We start from the raw sequence: 15,377 nt of genomic DNA, 5'->3' as shown, positions 1-15,377 counted from the left end.
TTTTTTTTCTCACAAACTAATGATTTGAAAATTTGTTAAAGGAAAGGATAATTTTTTTTAACCCTCCCATTTTTAATGTAAAGGATTCTATGGAGTTTGGAGGTAAGTAAAGTTTCATAAAAAAAATGTTTAAACGAAGAATCAATCAAACTCGTGCTCTTTCGAATGATTAGTCTTTGGTGGAGCACATTAACCACTTAAGTTTAAACACTTAATTAAAGGAAAGGAGAATTGAATAGTAAAAACAATATTTGAGCAAAATGATTAGAAATTATAGTAGTATATTTATGTCTACCACACAATTTATTCATCGACCAAAATATAGAAAAGAAAATCATCCTTATTACAAAACCAAACAAAGTGCAAGATACAACTGCATTAGAGATAACACTTCAATCCATGTACTATAGTAATATAATTTATGACAGAGGAAGTAAGAACCTATGTCACACTTCAACGAGATCTTTAATGCATGATTCTTCCCTATGCTGTATTGGTAGTGTTTTCCACCACTTAACAAAAGTAGAACCCTCCAAAAACACATCCTTACCAACTTTACTATTCTTACTCCAATCACTTATCTGTTCCTCCAACTTCAAAACCCTATCCTTAACATCTTCGAAGGACTTTTCATTATCATGACAAAGATCCTCCACCTCAGCCCAAAAGCATGATTCTGAATAACCTCCTTCTCCCCTCTTATATAAATAGAGGCCTTGGCATGTGAAGGAAATCATCTGAGGCTCAAAGAAAATACAAAGCTTTAGTATCAAAACAAAAGTGAAAATACAAAGCTTCTACAAGCAATTGCAAAAGTTTCAACTATGCAGTAAATGCATGATGTAAAATCTTCTTCCACAGTGAGACTATGTTGTAGCTTGCGGTGCTGATATCTTTGAAAAGCAAATGTGATGCAGATTTCACATTTGGCTTGCAGTATCCTTTGACAAAGGAGAATTGAATTCACATTCCACATTTCATATATAAATAGAGGCCTTGGCGTGTGAAGAAAATCATCTGAGGCTCAAAGAAAATACAAAGCTTCAGTATCGAAACAAAAGTGAAAATACAAAGCTTCTGTGTATGTAGAAGTGTGTGAGAGGAACGATAGAGTGTTGAGTAAATCCTTTGAGTGTGGGAAAAATACACTGGGTGGGTATCATCTCTATAACTTCTAGGTGTTGTAAAATAACAACATTAGAATAGGAGTAGGCCTCACGGGAAACACTATATTGTATCTCTTGTATGTGTAAGAGAGTGGAGAGAATATTGTAATATTCTTTAATATAGTGGAATATTTTTTCGGAGTTTTTCCTTTGGTTTTTCCCTCGTTATTAGAGGGTTTCCCACGTTAAATATTGGTGTTCATTTTTATTTCTACCGCTGCGCTATAAGATCTAATCTCTTTTTGGATTTTGGAATTTTAATTTACACTTGTGTTAAGCTCATCGAGCCCAACAAATCCCTGTCAGAGTTGCTAGGAATGACAACATTTACTGGTTCATAAATATTGACAGGCTCATATAAATGTGGGGCGGGAGAATTTGTTTAGTCTAATGAGGAAGAGGAAGATTATGGGGATGATGGTTCAGATAAGGAGGTGGCCTTTTGTGGGGCTGTGTGTGTGGATTTAGGTTTAGGTGAGGTTGTTTGTTGAGATGGGGGTTGAGAGGGTATTACACTATCTATATTAGATTTAGGAATCATACCTTGTTGTGTCTAAATAAACTCTAGCTTCTGATTCATTAGCCTCTGAATCTCGATCTTCTGAATATAGTAAAAACAATATTTGAGCAAAATGAATAGAAATTATAGTAGTATATTTATGTCTACCACACAATTTATTCATCGACCAAAATATAGAAAAGAAAATCATCCTTGTTACAAAACCAAACAAAGTGCAAGAGACAACTGCATTAGAGATAACACTTCAATCCATGTACTATAGTAATATAGTTTACGACAGAGGAAGTAAGCATCTATGTCACACTTCAACGAGATCTTTAATGCATGATTCTTCCCTATGCTGTATTGGTAGTGTTTTCCACCACTTAACAAAAGTAGAACCCTCCAAAAACACATCCTTACCAACTTTACTATTCTTACTCCAATCACTTATCTGTTCCTCTAACTTTAAAACCCTATCCTTAACATCTTCGAAGGACTTTTCATTATCATGACAAAGATCCTCTACCTCAGCCCAAAAGCATGATTCCGAATAACCTCCTTCTCCTCTCTTATCAGCATGTTCCAACCATCTTTGTGTATACCTGTATCTTTTTGGCCTTCCACCTTTAGCCATATAAACACGTCCATCACGGTTCCTTGAATGTCTATAGTAATTTGCAATATCCAAAGGCTCAACTAGTCTTCTAAACTTTGTTCCTATCTCAACCCATTCTTTCTTCCCTTCAAATTCTTCTGGAAGTTCATACTTTAATAGCTTTTCGATTATCTCATCCCATACTCCTGCAAGTTCTAGCCTGCTCACATTTGCTTTGAAATCATCGGTTTCTAGTTGATCCTTGAATGCATCGTAGTAACCTTTTTTCTGATGTCCCCTCATTTCTCTGTAACTGCTGAGTGCATTCATCCTATCGTCCACAGAGCGTATCTTTTGGTCCATAGTTTTCTCGTTGTTCCTTTTCCGTTCCTCTAATGCTGCTGCTGCTTGAATGCAGAGTCTTGCTCTCGTTCTCTAAAATTATTCACAATGAATTCATTATCACTTACTATCATATATCATATATACTCTAATATTTCAGTAACATCTTTCACTAATTAATCCATTTTCTCTTCCTTTAAAAAAAAAGAGTAATATCTTTCAACGAATCAATTTTTATGTTCAGTGTTGAAGACATAAATATTTAGCTAAAGATCTATTTAGAATGGTAGATTTATTTAATTTGCTTCTAGGTTTAGGTCCAACTAATACATAAAAGTATTAACACATAACATCATAGTATAAGAACACATTATTCTATGTTTGTTTTCTCATGCAATATGTGCTTCAAGTGTGAATTAAAAGTCACACAAAAATTAAATGTTTAAGGTTTTTTAGGTGAATATTGTTTAAAAAAACGTTTTGAGTGAATATGCGGTGTCCAAGTCAATCAATGTGATTATTCTCGAAAATGTTGAAAGTTTCAAAACACAAAAGCCATAGATAAGGATAAAAATGTTTACTTACCAGGCCAAGGTCATTTAAAGCTGTGTTAATGGCTGCAGTATCACCTCCTGAAGTAGTATGCTCAGACAATGGAATATTTTCTAGTTGGTCTAAGTACCCAACATTCAGCTTCAAGATTTTTCCTAGTTCAGTGCCATAACTTAAATGTTGGTGCAGACTTTTATCGGAAACTTCATCAATTTCTGCTTCAGAGCTTAATTGAGCAGAGAAAAACATGACCTGCAGAATTGCATCAGGGTTTTTCACGACAATTTGCTTTACTTCATTTCCACTTGTAGTGCAGAAGATGTAAGTTCCAAAGGGTCTATAAGGACTAAAAGGAACAAAATTTTCAAGAGTTTCAAGTGTTTCCGCCGTTGTTCCCATTAGCCTACAAGCAGCATGCCTTGTGACAGTTGCAGCATTTGACATCACTTCAAAGTAGAAATCTGAAGTTCCAGTGGCTTTTCCGAGATGAGTCGATTTGCTCGTTAAAGATTTGTCTTTAGGATCTATTAACTGTGAAACTGCTTCAAATCTTTGGTCAAAAGAGGAGAGTGGAGCAAGGAGGATTCTTGGAACTATGTCATATCTCATCACAAAATGGAAGAAGTGGTTAGACCAATTTTCTCTCCTTGTAGCATGAGAAAATATGTGATCTCCTATTAAAGGAGAACCAAAAGTAACACATTGGGGATGGATACCGCCATGAGATTTTGGAGTTAGGCAGGTTTCCATGGCCCAAAGGGTTGCCAGAATTGCCACTGGTCCACCAGATGAGTGCCCTGCAAACACTATTTGCTTCTGCTTATTCATTGCCCTCTCCACCTACATGTTCATTAAAATATATGTTTTCCTCAAATAAAGAATGTAACATTTATTACCTTTCTAACAAATCCATATGATCTTTGACAGTGAGCAGATTCATAATCAAACGAGTGTCACTATACATAGTTCAAGCTCGACTATTTTAGGCTTAAAAAAGTCTATGTTTGATTTATTTGCAATTTTGGTCCTCCATTTTATCAAATTCACAAATTATAGTCACCCCATTTTAAAATTGAACTTTTTGTTCTCTCAATTATTACCTTTGTTGCAATTTTGATCCCAGCCTTGACTTTTGGCCTTAAAAAAATAGTGATTGTTGGCTTAGAAACACCTTTTTTTTAAAGCTAAAAGTGAGGGTTGGGACTAAAATTACAACAAATGTAATAATTGAGGATCAAAAAGCTCGATTTGAAAATAAGACCATTTTCTTGAATTTCATAAAATAGGAGGACCAAAACCGTAATCAAACCAATATTTTTACTTTCTACAATTATTGAAAAGGTACTACAAAGAGGAAATCTCACATGGTCACAAATATTTGAGCATATCATTTAGGAAGACACGTAAAATTACGTATCAATTAAACACTAATTGTTTTGGTTCATTTTTAGCATTAGTAGATAGGATAGTTAGGTATGAATGCTTTGTCAAAAAAAAAAGGTATGGATGCTAAAAAAGGAAGGAAAACTAAAATATGAAGTTTGCATAACTAGATCATATACGGTTACGTATTGATTATTACTTGCTCTACACATCAAGCATTTTATTGGTGTGATTTTTTCATCGAATTCACCACATTAATCAAACCAATATTTTTACTTTCTACAATTATCGAAAAAGTGCTACAAAGTGGAAATCTCACATGGTCACAAATATTTGAGCATATCATTAAGGAAGACACGTAAAACTACGTATCAATTAAACTAATTGTTTTGGTTCATTTTTAGCATTAGTAGATAGGATAGTTAGGTATGAATGCTTTGTCAAAAAAAAAGGTATGGATGCTATAAAAGGAAAGAAAACTAAAATATGAAGTTTGCATAACTAGATTTTTTTTTTTTTTTTGACAAATGCATAACTAGATCATATATATATATATATATATATGGTTAAGATAGATAGGTACGTATTTTTCATATATATAATACCTGATATTCGAATGATGATGACTTTGCCAAAATCTGTTGGAATCTTTGGAGAAAAAATTGATTAACCAAACCAGGTTCATTGTTACCAATGCTTTTAAGTGAAGGAAATAGATTAAGATCTATTTTGGTTGCACCAAAGGTTGTTTTGGAATACCAATCTTGGAAAGCACCTGATGCTGGAAAGCTGATGATAACTTCTGGAGGGTTGCTTCTGTTGTTCTTTTCTAGAAGGTAGCGTCTATCTGGTGTCTTGTGAGCCTTTAAGGACGCAGCAAGAGACCTCTCAATTCGCTCTGCACTCAGTCCCATGATCTCACTTGCATCTCTTGATGAAGCCATGTGTCTCAGCTCTTCTTCTCTGCTTGCTTCTCAGTTCTCAGTTCCTTGTTTTTCTTTTGTAAAATGTGGTTGATGTTGAGGTGCTTATCAAACTGAACACATAGATGCTTTATTTATAATACTGTTGAGATTATTTTTTATGAAGACTTTGAGTAGCTTGACTTAAAAGTTGAACATGGTTGGCCAGTTGGCCTGTATCAATGAATGCAGACCGTACAATAATACTACTTTGTGTTATCACCTAAAAAAAAAAAAAAAAACCTATTTTGTGATGAAAATGGTAGTGATAATAAATATAAAAAAAATAAAAATGATGAAAGTGTCTGCAGTGCTATTGGTAGGGATGCGAAAGCGGGCCTAAATCACACTAACAACAATTAAAATATTGACTCCTTAAAAAAAACAATTAAAATATTGACTAAATCAAATAAGTGTGAAATTTGAAATGACAAAAGTACAACAAATTTGTGTGGATTAAAGAAACGTCTTGAGATGATGAGAGATAAGGCTGTGTGAATGAAAGAAATTAAAAGAATACAATAAGGAGCACATGGAAATTAAAGGATTCTTATGGGAATAATTAAAAACAAAAACACAGAAGACCAAGACTTGGTTGTTCTTTTTATATTGAACATGTATATTATCATTGTGGTACTAATTCTATCCTGCTTTTTAGTTGTAGTACATATCCTGAAAACCTGTCCTCTTTGGACCATTGCATCTAAACGGAATCAAAGACATTCGTCAACAAATATTGACTAATGTCTATGAAGCATGGACTCGGACACGACTATATATATTTTACATGTTAATAAAATAAAAAATTTATGATCACAATTTAACTCTAAAAGGAAAAGCAAAATTTATGTTTATTTTGTGTAACAAAATGATGAAGTCATGTTCAACTCACCCCACATTCAGAAAATCAACCACTAAAAAATACACAAAGTTGGACATATATTATAAAATTGTTACTACTTTTTTTCTTTTCTTTTGTTTTTTTGAAGGAAAAAATGTTACTACTATAAACGTGTGGTGTGGTGGTCCTATGATATAAGTTCATATTATTATTATTATACTTCATCAAGGACAATGACAAAACGTGTGGTGATAAAAGTTCATAGTTTTATATTATATTAATTCAATAAGGACAAAGTCCAAAAACGTGTGGTGGTGGTGGTCATGTTTTTGGACAAAACACGAAGCAGCAAAGCAGAGGAACAGAAACGGCGACGACAATTACAATAAAAGCCATGAAATTAGAACCAAGAAGAAGGGAATGAAGCAGACGGCGGCGCCGGAAAAGGTGTGGTGGTGGAAAAGGGAGCAGCGAAAACACTACCTTTCTCTATTGATTCTCTAATTCTCATTCTTTTTTTCTTCTTTTTTTATGTGATTGGCCGCGTCGGTTTACACCAGAGCAGTGTCGGATCCTTGTCCGACCAAATGTTTTTTTTTTGTTTTTGTTGGATACGGCAATATCCGCGTCTGACGTGAATCGTACTCGTGTCGTATGCGCGTCCGTGTCGGAACCGCGTCTGAGACGTCGACACGGAGGATTTCAGCCGCGTATGTGCATCAGAGACTAATGCTCTAGGGTCTAGCTACTCTTTTTACTAAGGTATTACAACAGATTGCTCCATATTAGAAAACGAATTCTGCTCTTTACCCAAACAGTTTTGCTCAGTCCCAAAGTAAAATACATATATACCCCTACGCAACTTAACATACGCCAGTACAAACTGTACGTAACTTAAGTCAGGTAGTGTGATTTAAGTTACGCTAGTACAAAATATCACGTGACTTAACTCACCCAAGCTTTAACTCAAGCGTGAGTTAACTCACGCTGCTGCTGGTGCCATAACAGACTCACCAGAACTGACTAGCAGTGGCACTAGCTACTGTCTTGTTCCTTCATTCCCTGTTTACAGTACATGCATTCATTGATTCAACCAAAACTCATAATTTAGAGAACATGCATTCATTCAATAATAATTTAGAAATGCAATTTTAACGAAAATTAACGCAAATGTCATAAAGAGGCGCAACCGCGCAAATGTAAATATCATACAGCCAGTTGCTAGACCTAAATGTAAATACCAAAAAGTCGAGAAAAATACTACAAATATCCAAAAAGTCATAAAATGTAGTCATAAAATAAGACACTACTGGTCCTCCTGTGGACTCCTAGACCTCCTCCTCGGAACCTACTGATGGTCAAACACGCTATAATCGGTCCGGAGGCCCTCCAAAATGCCAAAGAAGAGTGGATTTGAAACCACCTCTGGAATCCCCATCGCATGCTCCGCTCTGTCTCTCATGCTGGTGATGACCTGCAATGGATCGGGAGGATGTCTGGCCCACTCCTGGTCAACAAGAATATCCTGGTAGACAGGTCTCGGCATGATAATATCAGGCTCTAGAGCAGGGTTGACGATGAGAGGATGGGACACACGGTAGAACCACTTGACGTACCTATCTGAATGCTTCCAAGGCTAGTCGTCTGGGACCTGGGCACCCCTCTGGTGGTGGGGAACGACATGCAGAGCAAACTCCAAGGTAGTGTCTATCTGGTGTCTTGTGAGCCTTTAAGGACGCAGCAAGAGACCTCTCAATTCGCTCTGCACTCAGTCCCATGATCTCACTTGCATCTCTTGATGAAGCCATGTGTCTCAGCTCTTCTTCTCTGCTTGCTTCTCAATTCTCAGTTCCTTGTTTTTCTTTTGTAAAATTTGGTCGATTTTGAGGGGCTTGCCAAACTGAACACATAGATGATTTATTTATAATACTGTTGAGATTATTTTTTATGAAGCCTTTGAGTAGCTTGACTTAAAAGTTGAACATGGTTGGCCAGTTGGCCTGTATCAATGAATGCAGACCGTACAATAATACTACTTTGTGTTATCACCTAAAAAAAAAACTATTTTGTGACGAAAATGGTAGTGATAATAAATATAAAAAAAATAAAAATGATGAAAGTGTCTGCAGTGCTATTGGTAGGGATGCGAAAGCGGGCCTAAATCACACTAACAACAATTAAAATATTGACTAAATCAAATAAGTGTGAAATTTGAAATGACAAAAGTACAACAAGTTTGTGTGGATTAAAGAAACGTCTTGAGATGATGAGAGATAAGGCTGTGTGAATGAAAAAAATTAAAAGAATACAATAAGGAGCACATGGAAATCAAAGGATTCTTAGGGGAATAATTAAAACAAAAACACAGAAGACCAAGACTTGGTTGTTCTTTTTATATTGAACATGTATATTATCATTGTGGTACTAATTCTATCCTGCTTTTTAGTTGTAGTACATATCCTGAAAACCTGTCCTCTTTGGACCATTGCATCTAAACGGAATCAAAGACATTCGTCAACAAATATTGACTAATGCCATGAAGCACGGACTCGGACACAGACACGGGACACGACACGGACACGGGACACGGCTAATCTAGAAAAACCCAGGACTCAAACACGACTATATATATTTTACATGTTAATAAAATAAAAAATTTATGATCACAATTTAACTATAAAAGGAAAAGCAAAATTTATGTTTATTTTGTGTAACAAAATGATGAGTTAACTCACGCAAGCTTTAAATCAAGCGTGAGTTAACTCACGCTGCTGCTAGTGCCAGAACAGACTCACCAGAACAGACTGACAGTGGCACTAGCTAATGTCTTGTTCCTTCATTCCCTGTTTACAGTACATGTATTCATTGATTCAACCAAAACTCATAATTTAGAGAACATGCATTCATTCAATAATAATTTAGAAATGCAATTTTAACGAAAATTAACGTAAATGTCATAAAGAGGCGCAACCACGCAAATGTAAATATCATACAGTCAGTTGCTAGACCTAAATGTAAATACCAAAAAGTCGAGAAAAATACTACAAATATCCAAAAAGTCATAAAATGTAGTCCTAAAATAAGACGCTACTGGTCCTCCTGTGGACTCCTAGACCTCTTCCTCGGAACCTGCTGATGGTCAAACACGCTATAATCGGTCTGGAGGCCCTCCAAAATGCCAAAGAAGAGTGGATTTGAAACCACCTCTGGAATCCCCATCGCATGCTCCACTCTGTCTCTCATGCTGGTGATGACCTGCAATGGATCGGGAGGATGTCTGGCCCACTCCTGGTCAACAAGAATATCCTGGTAGATAGGTCTCGGCATGACAATATCAGGCTCTGGAGCAGGGTTGACGATGAGAGGATGGGACACACGGTAGAACCACCTGACATACCTATCTGAATGCTTCCAAGGCTCGTCGTCTGGGACCTGGGCACCCCTCTGGTGATGGGGAACGACATGCAGAGCAAACTCCAAGAAGGCAGCAGCCACATCTGCTGGGGCAAGAGGCATAACCGTAGTAGGAGGTCGGGGAACCTTCTGAACATGTCCGTACTACCTCAGCACCCGCTCCGGCATGTGACACATCATCCTCTGTCTGTCGGCCGTGATCCATCCGGAGTACCAGCACATGTCCTGAAAAGGCGTCACGTCTCGTCGGTGCTCGTACGGCCTCCAGGTGACATGACAATGCTCTATCGAGTCGAACAAGCCTCTGAATTGGTCAGCATCAGCAACCCCCCTTTTAGGTTTCCATCTACCCACATACAGGTCCTCCCGGTCATAATCTACATATTTGGACCTCGGAACCACATGTCTGAAGTGAGCTATAACCCATCCCTGCAAACACAAAGAGACAAATCTATATCACCACACGAGGTTCATACAAGAAACTATACATTTACGTTTAACTTAAAAAAAGAAGAAAAAATATATTACCACAAGCAAGCTCATGTAACCACCAACTGAGCCAACATTTGAGTCTGAGGTAAGATTCAGCTGCTCATACAAGAATGCAAGTCCCATCGCGCCCCATGACCACGTGCCTATGTGATCCAAATCCCGGATCGCAAGCATCCACAACAGACTAACGATTTTTCTGTTCTTGCTGGTAAAAAGGGTGTAGCCAAGCAAGAGCAACAAGAACGCCTTGACACAGGCGGGCCTAATACGACTCAGCTCCTGCTCCTCCTCCTCTGATAAATCCTCCCCCAGCAAATGGTCACACCTGTTTAACAGGTGGTCATAACGGTCTTTCAGGGCCGTGTAAGAGACAGATGCACCAAAATCAGTCACATACCCAACCGCATCCTCCACCGAAAACAACAGGTGGGTCACCAGCATATCCATAGCATGGTCATGATCTAAATCCTCCTCATGAATGAGCCGTCCAACGACGGGGATGCCTAGGAGATAAGCAACATCATCCAGTGTGATGGTCATCTCCCCAATAGGCAGATGGAAGCTGCTGGTCTCCTGATGCCATCTCTCAGTCATGGCACACACTAAACCGTGGGAGATGTTGTCGTACCCACTCAGAAGGAGGGGCCTTAGACCCGATCTATCAACCGGTTCCCAGAACCAAGGGTTAGCATCTACCGGCAACAGAAGGGACAAGGCAGAAAGCTTCAATTTCCTCCCGTGCGAGATGCCTTTCATCTTACGATGCACTTGCAACTGAAATACAAAAAAAAATAATTAAATATGTAAAATAAACATGAAATAATAAACTATAAATATTCTACGTAAAAAAACATGAAATATTAAACTATATATATTCTACGTAACATAAACTTTGACATAATAATAAACTATATATATTCTATGCAACATAAACTTTGACATAATAATAAACTATATATATTCTACGTTAAAAATAAATAAATTATACTTAAATATGTAAAATAAGCATGACATATTCTACGTAGTTATACTTAAATTAAATAAACATAACATATTATACATAAAATAAACTTCACATAATAGTAAAATATCATTAAATTAAATAAAGCAATTTATACTTACTGATTTATCATTCCAAAGCTTTCATGCCACGTGTTTATCGAAGTTCGGTAAAAGTGACACCTCGTAAGGCCCCCCTAGAAAGCCCCCATCCTCGTCCTCCATAACAGGCTCTGCATGCTGCTGCTCAGGATCCTGCTCAGGATGCTGCTGCTGAGGAGGGTCGACAAACTGATGCTCAGGCTGATACCCCCCGTGAAACTGAGGGTGATACTCATACCCCTCCTGATAGTGATAACCCGGCTGAAATCCAGTCTGCTCCTGATAATGCTGATCTTGATAAGCCAGCTCCTGAAACTGATGCTGATACTGTGGCGGGTCCACAATCTGGGATGCACCCGTTTGTGACATCGATCCCCCCACAACATCAACAGTAGCAAGACTCGTGGCCCCCACTCTCCCTCGACCTCGACCCTCCGGAGGTTGTAGTGCTTGCTTCTCCCTACGTGCACTACTACTAGGGGCCATCCTCCCTAACCTAAGTCTATCAGGCCTCTCCTGTTCAGACATATCTGCATAAAAATAAAAAAATATTTAACACATTTTCACATAATTTCGACAGCAACACAAGTGTAATCTTTAACAATACAACAACAACACTATAATGTCGACAGTGTCATTTGAATCCATAAACTACCACATTGCAGTCAAATTAACTATAATCAACATTAACAAATATAACTCTAACTAATTACATCATTAACAATCCAATAAAACAAAAAAATTATCATTGAGACATTTTACCGAACACGTAGTGTGCAATTTTCAAACAACTATGTAATCTACCATTTTTGAAACCCTAAACTACCACATTGTACCCTAAACAACATCTAAACAACAATTCCTAAGTTAAATCATCACTAACAATCATACTCTTTAACATGGAAGACAATTTTTTAAAAACCTAAAAATGTTAATTTTCTACAAAAATTCGAAAATTTCAATCAAAATAATGCAAAGAAGTAGTATAATAATCACTTACTTGATAATGTGGACAAAATTTGGTTTGATTGGCGCAAGAATGGTGAAATTTGGATTTGGGGGTGAAAATCCCGATTTTTGAAAAGTTGAGAAATGGAGGAATGGAGGTTCTGTGTTGCTGTTAATTGACTTAAGTAACGCTGCGCAACTTAAGTCACGCTGCGCTACTTAAGTTACGTTAAAGTTATAACTAGCGCAAGTTAACTCACACTACGTGAGTTAACATGCGTAAGGGTATATATGTATTTTACTTTGGGACGACTGAGCAAAACTGTTTGGGTAAAAAGCAGAATTCTTAGAAAACAATCCACTTTCTTAACATATCATGCTTGGCCCAAAGCAAAACACATAACACATAAGGACACCAACTACTTATGCCCACTAAATCTGACTCTTGGTCGGCTTAGGACTCGGGACTCAGAGGTCTTGAAGTAAATCTACTACCATGCTAATGTGATACCACAATGTAACACCTAATTTTTAAATAGAAAAGGTGCAATTTTTTTTATCCTTTTTAAAACAACTCAAAATCTTGAGATAAATAATTCCAAAATCATCTTAAATTTAAAATAAGAGTAAATAATTATTTCGAAACATTTTTCACAATAATCAAATGCCACATCCTTTATTATAAAAGCTAGACTTGGTTAGCAAACATGTTGCCCTAATTTGCCCTAATCCCTAGCATTTTCCCTCCTAAACATGCTAATCTAATCTCACCCATTGATTCGATCTCTATTCTCAAATTCCTCATTTTCTCTCATATAACTTAGTTAATGCTGATTGAAAACGAATAACACACTTTTAATGCAATTGAAAATGAATAACACACTTTTAATGGCAATTGAAAACGTAGTTAATGTCAATCCTTTATTATAAAAGCTAGACTTGATGAGCTAGCATGCTTGCCCTAATCCCTTGCATTTTTCCCTCCTAAGCATGTAATTATTCATAATCTAATCTTCCAACCACACACTTAATCACAACCATTGATTCAAACTCTATTTTCAAACTCCTCGCTTTCTCTCTCATACAGAAACGTCATAATGACAATTGAAAACAGTGCTAATCATCCTCATGATGGCAATTGAAAACACGTATTAATGCTAATCAACTCAGTCAACCACTCCCTTCATCTCAGCCGTAGATCTCATAACCTTTCATGTATTAATGTTAATCAACTCAGTCAACCACCCCCTACATCTCAGTCGTAGATCTCATAACCTTTCATGTATATTAACAATTTCATTCCCATTATCCTCTCTGCCATCATTTTTACGTTAAAACAGTTTAGACTTAACAATGGAAAGTGATGCATAAACTCACTTAGCCTTGCACTGCTTGAAGGGTACAAATAAAGCAGCAAAATCTAACCATGTTTCATATCCTTTCTTGATCTCTTATGTTTTGTTTCATATATATTTTCAACTTGCACTAATTTCTTTGAATCTTTGATCTTTTCCAGCTCCATTAGATCCAAATCCTATAACTGATTTGGACAAGTTTGTTAACAGATTGCGAGTTCAATATAGAACTCTTCGACTTGAGTTCCGTGTAACATATGTGAGTGCAAGATTACTGATATTGTGTTTTTATAAACGCGACATTTCAAATTAAAGTTCATTTGATCATTTTTATCACTTACAAATTTTGGATATATATGTTTTCCAAGGTGCACTTATGTTCCCAAAAACCTTTGTCTCTGATTTTGGTGCATCACTAGGTGATTACGCAACTTTTATCGACCCTTACAACAACCAGGACGTGTTGTGGATCCTCCTCTTTTTATTCCTTCTATGAAATTTGAAATTGAGAAAACTATCGTGCCAGCCTTTGCATATGAAGGTGTTCCGATCACAAGTGAAATCCTCTCATTCCATCATGATGAGAGTAATTTTTAAATCTGGTGGGAGAAGGATTTGACTGAATTTGATGTCACTTCTGGATGTATGGTATAATGTTTTTGTATGACATTGCTTTTTTTTGGGTCATTTCTATTACAATATATAAAAAATTGTTTTTAACGTAGTAATTCTTTTGCAGATGCTTATTTACCAGGGCCTGTGTGATTTAATTATCGAGAAAAAGATCACTTCATTGACATTGATTGATGATTGTGGAAACAAGTGGAATTGCATCAATGTATTTGGAACCAGGCCACATCACCACATCAAGCTTGGTGGAGGATGGAAAAGAATGGTACAGGCGCGCAAACTTAAGGAAGGTGTCATGGTTAAAGTTGGGTTTCCACATGCTGCCTTGAACGACACCATCTACATTCAAGTCAAGCGCCCAACTATCGTGAGAGTTTGATGTCTGCAATGCAATTGATGGAGTGCAGTTTTTAGGGTTTATATTTTTAGATCCATTTTGATGTTTTTGAATTTTCTTTACATTTTAATGCAATTTATGGTTTTATCTTTCCAGTTTAATGTGCTCTCTTTTGATTTCAATGCAATTAAAAGTTTTATCTTTTCAGTTTAATGTGCTCTCTTTTATTTTCAATGCAATTTATGGTTTTAAAATGTTTCTTCGTTTGAATATTGAGCTTAAATGTAATTTATGGATGATTGTTTACCAGCAATTAATATTGTACCATAATCCTTCATGGAGCCAAAATCATGGTTTTAAAATGTTTCTTCGTTTGACTATTGAGCTTAAATGCAAGTTATGGATGATTGTTTACCGGTAAGACACAAATTATCCAAATCATTGCACAATTTATGGATGTGCTTGATTGTCGTGAATGTGCTTGATTATAGTTTAACATGTTAATGGATAATGGTAACTTAAATATCAATTGTTAAAGAATATGGGTCTTCAACTCTAATAGACCCGTGCGATAGCACGAGTCAAGAGTCTAGTTTTACAAAGAATTCTAGACATTGAGTTTTCAACTTCAAATCATACACCTGGAAAAAAACATAAAATAGTGTATAAGTTTTCTTTTCTCATGCCAATATCATTACACATAAGACTCTAGAAGAAAAACATCTAAGATGATCCTTAGCTGTTGGAGATTGATATT

At 36.4% G+C, this 15,377-nt stretch overlaps 3 protein-coding genes across 4 annotated transcripts; all 3 read right to left on the bottom strand.

Moving 5' to 3' along the window:
• Positions 1-261: 261 nt before the first annotated feature.
• LOC146939282 (protein EDS1-like) lies at positions 262-5,570 on the bottom strand. 2 transcript variants are annotated; one of them, XR_015031607.1, is made up of 4 exons: positions 5,146-5,570; positions 3,191-3,997; positions 1,710-2,698; positions 262-1,017 (listed from the first exon to the last, which is right to left on the bottom strand). XR_015031607.1 is itself a non-coding variant. In XM_085753011.1 (3 exons), the coding sequence occupies exons 1-3, from the start codon at positions 5,482-5,484 to the stop codon at positions 1,985-1,987; spliced, it is 1,860 nt and encodes a 619-aa protein (XP_085609137.1). In that variant the 5' UTR covers positions 5,485-5,570; the 3' UTR covers positions 262-1,984. The 2 variants fall into 2 exon arrangements, 1 of the variants encoding a protein (XP_085609137.1); XM_085753011.1 differs by having other exon boundaries at positions 262-2,698.
• A 3,860-nt stretch (positions 5,571-9,430) lies between these two features.
• LOC146939281 (uncharacterized) lies at positions 9,431-9,859 on the bottom strand. Its single transcript, XM_085749755.1, has one exon. The coding sequence runs from the start codon at positions 9,857-9,859 to the stop codon at positions 9,431-9,433; it is 429 nt and encodes a 142-aa protein (XP_085605881.1).
• A 574-nt stretch (positions 9,860-10,433) lies between these two features.
• On the bottom strand, positions 10,434-11,878 carry LOC146939280 (uncharacterized). The gene is made up of 3 exons (XM_085749754.1): positions 11,432-11,878; positions 10,502-11,023; positions 10,434-10,454 (listed from the first exon to the last, which is right to left on the bottom strand). Exons 1-3 carry the CDS (start codon positions 11,876-11,878, stop codon positions 10,434-10,436), a joined length of 990 nt encoding a protein of 329 aa, XP_085605880.1.
• Positions 11,879-15,377: the final 3,499 nt, after the last annotated feature.

This window comes from Medicago sativa, chromosome 3 (assembly GCF_051527215.1).
Source record: "Medicago sativa cultivar Bolivia chromosome 3, Bolivia_mono, whole genome shotgun sequence".
Classification (NCBI taxonomy): Eukaryota; Viridiplantae; Streptophyta; class Magnoliopsida; order Fabales; family Fabaceae; genus Medicago; species Medicago sativa.
Note: the sequence above shows the minus strand (reverse complement) of the source record. Positions and strands in the feature narration are given on the sequence as shown.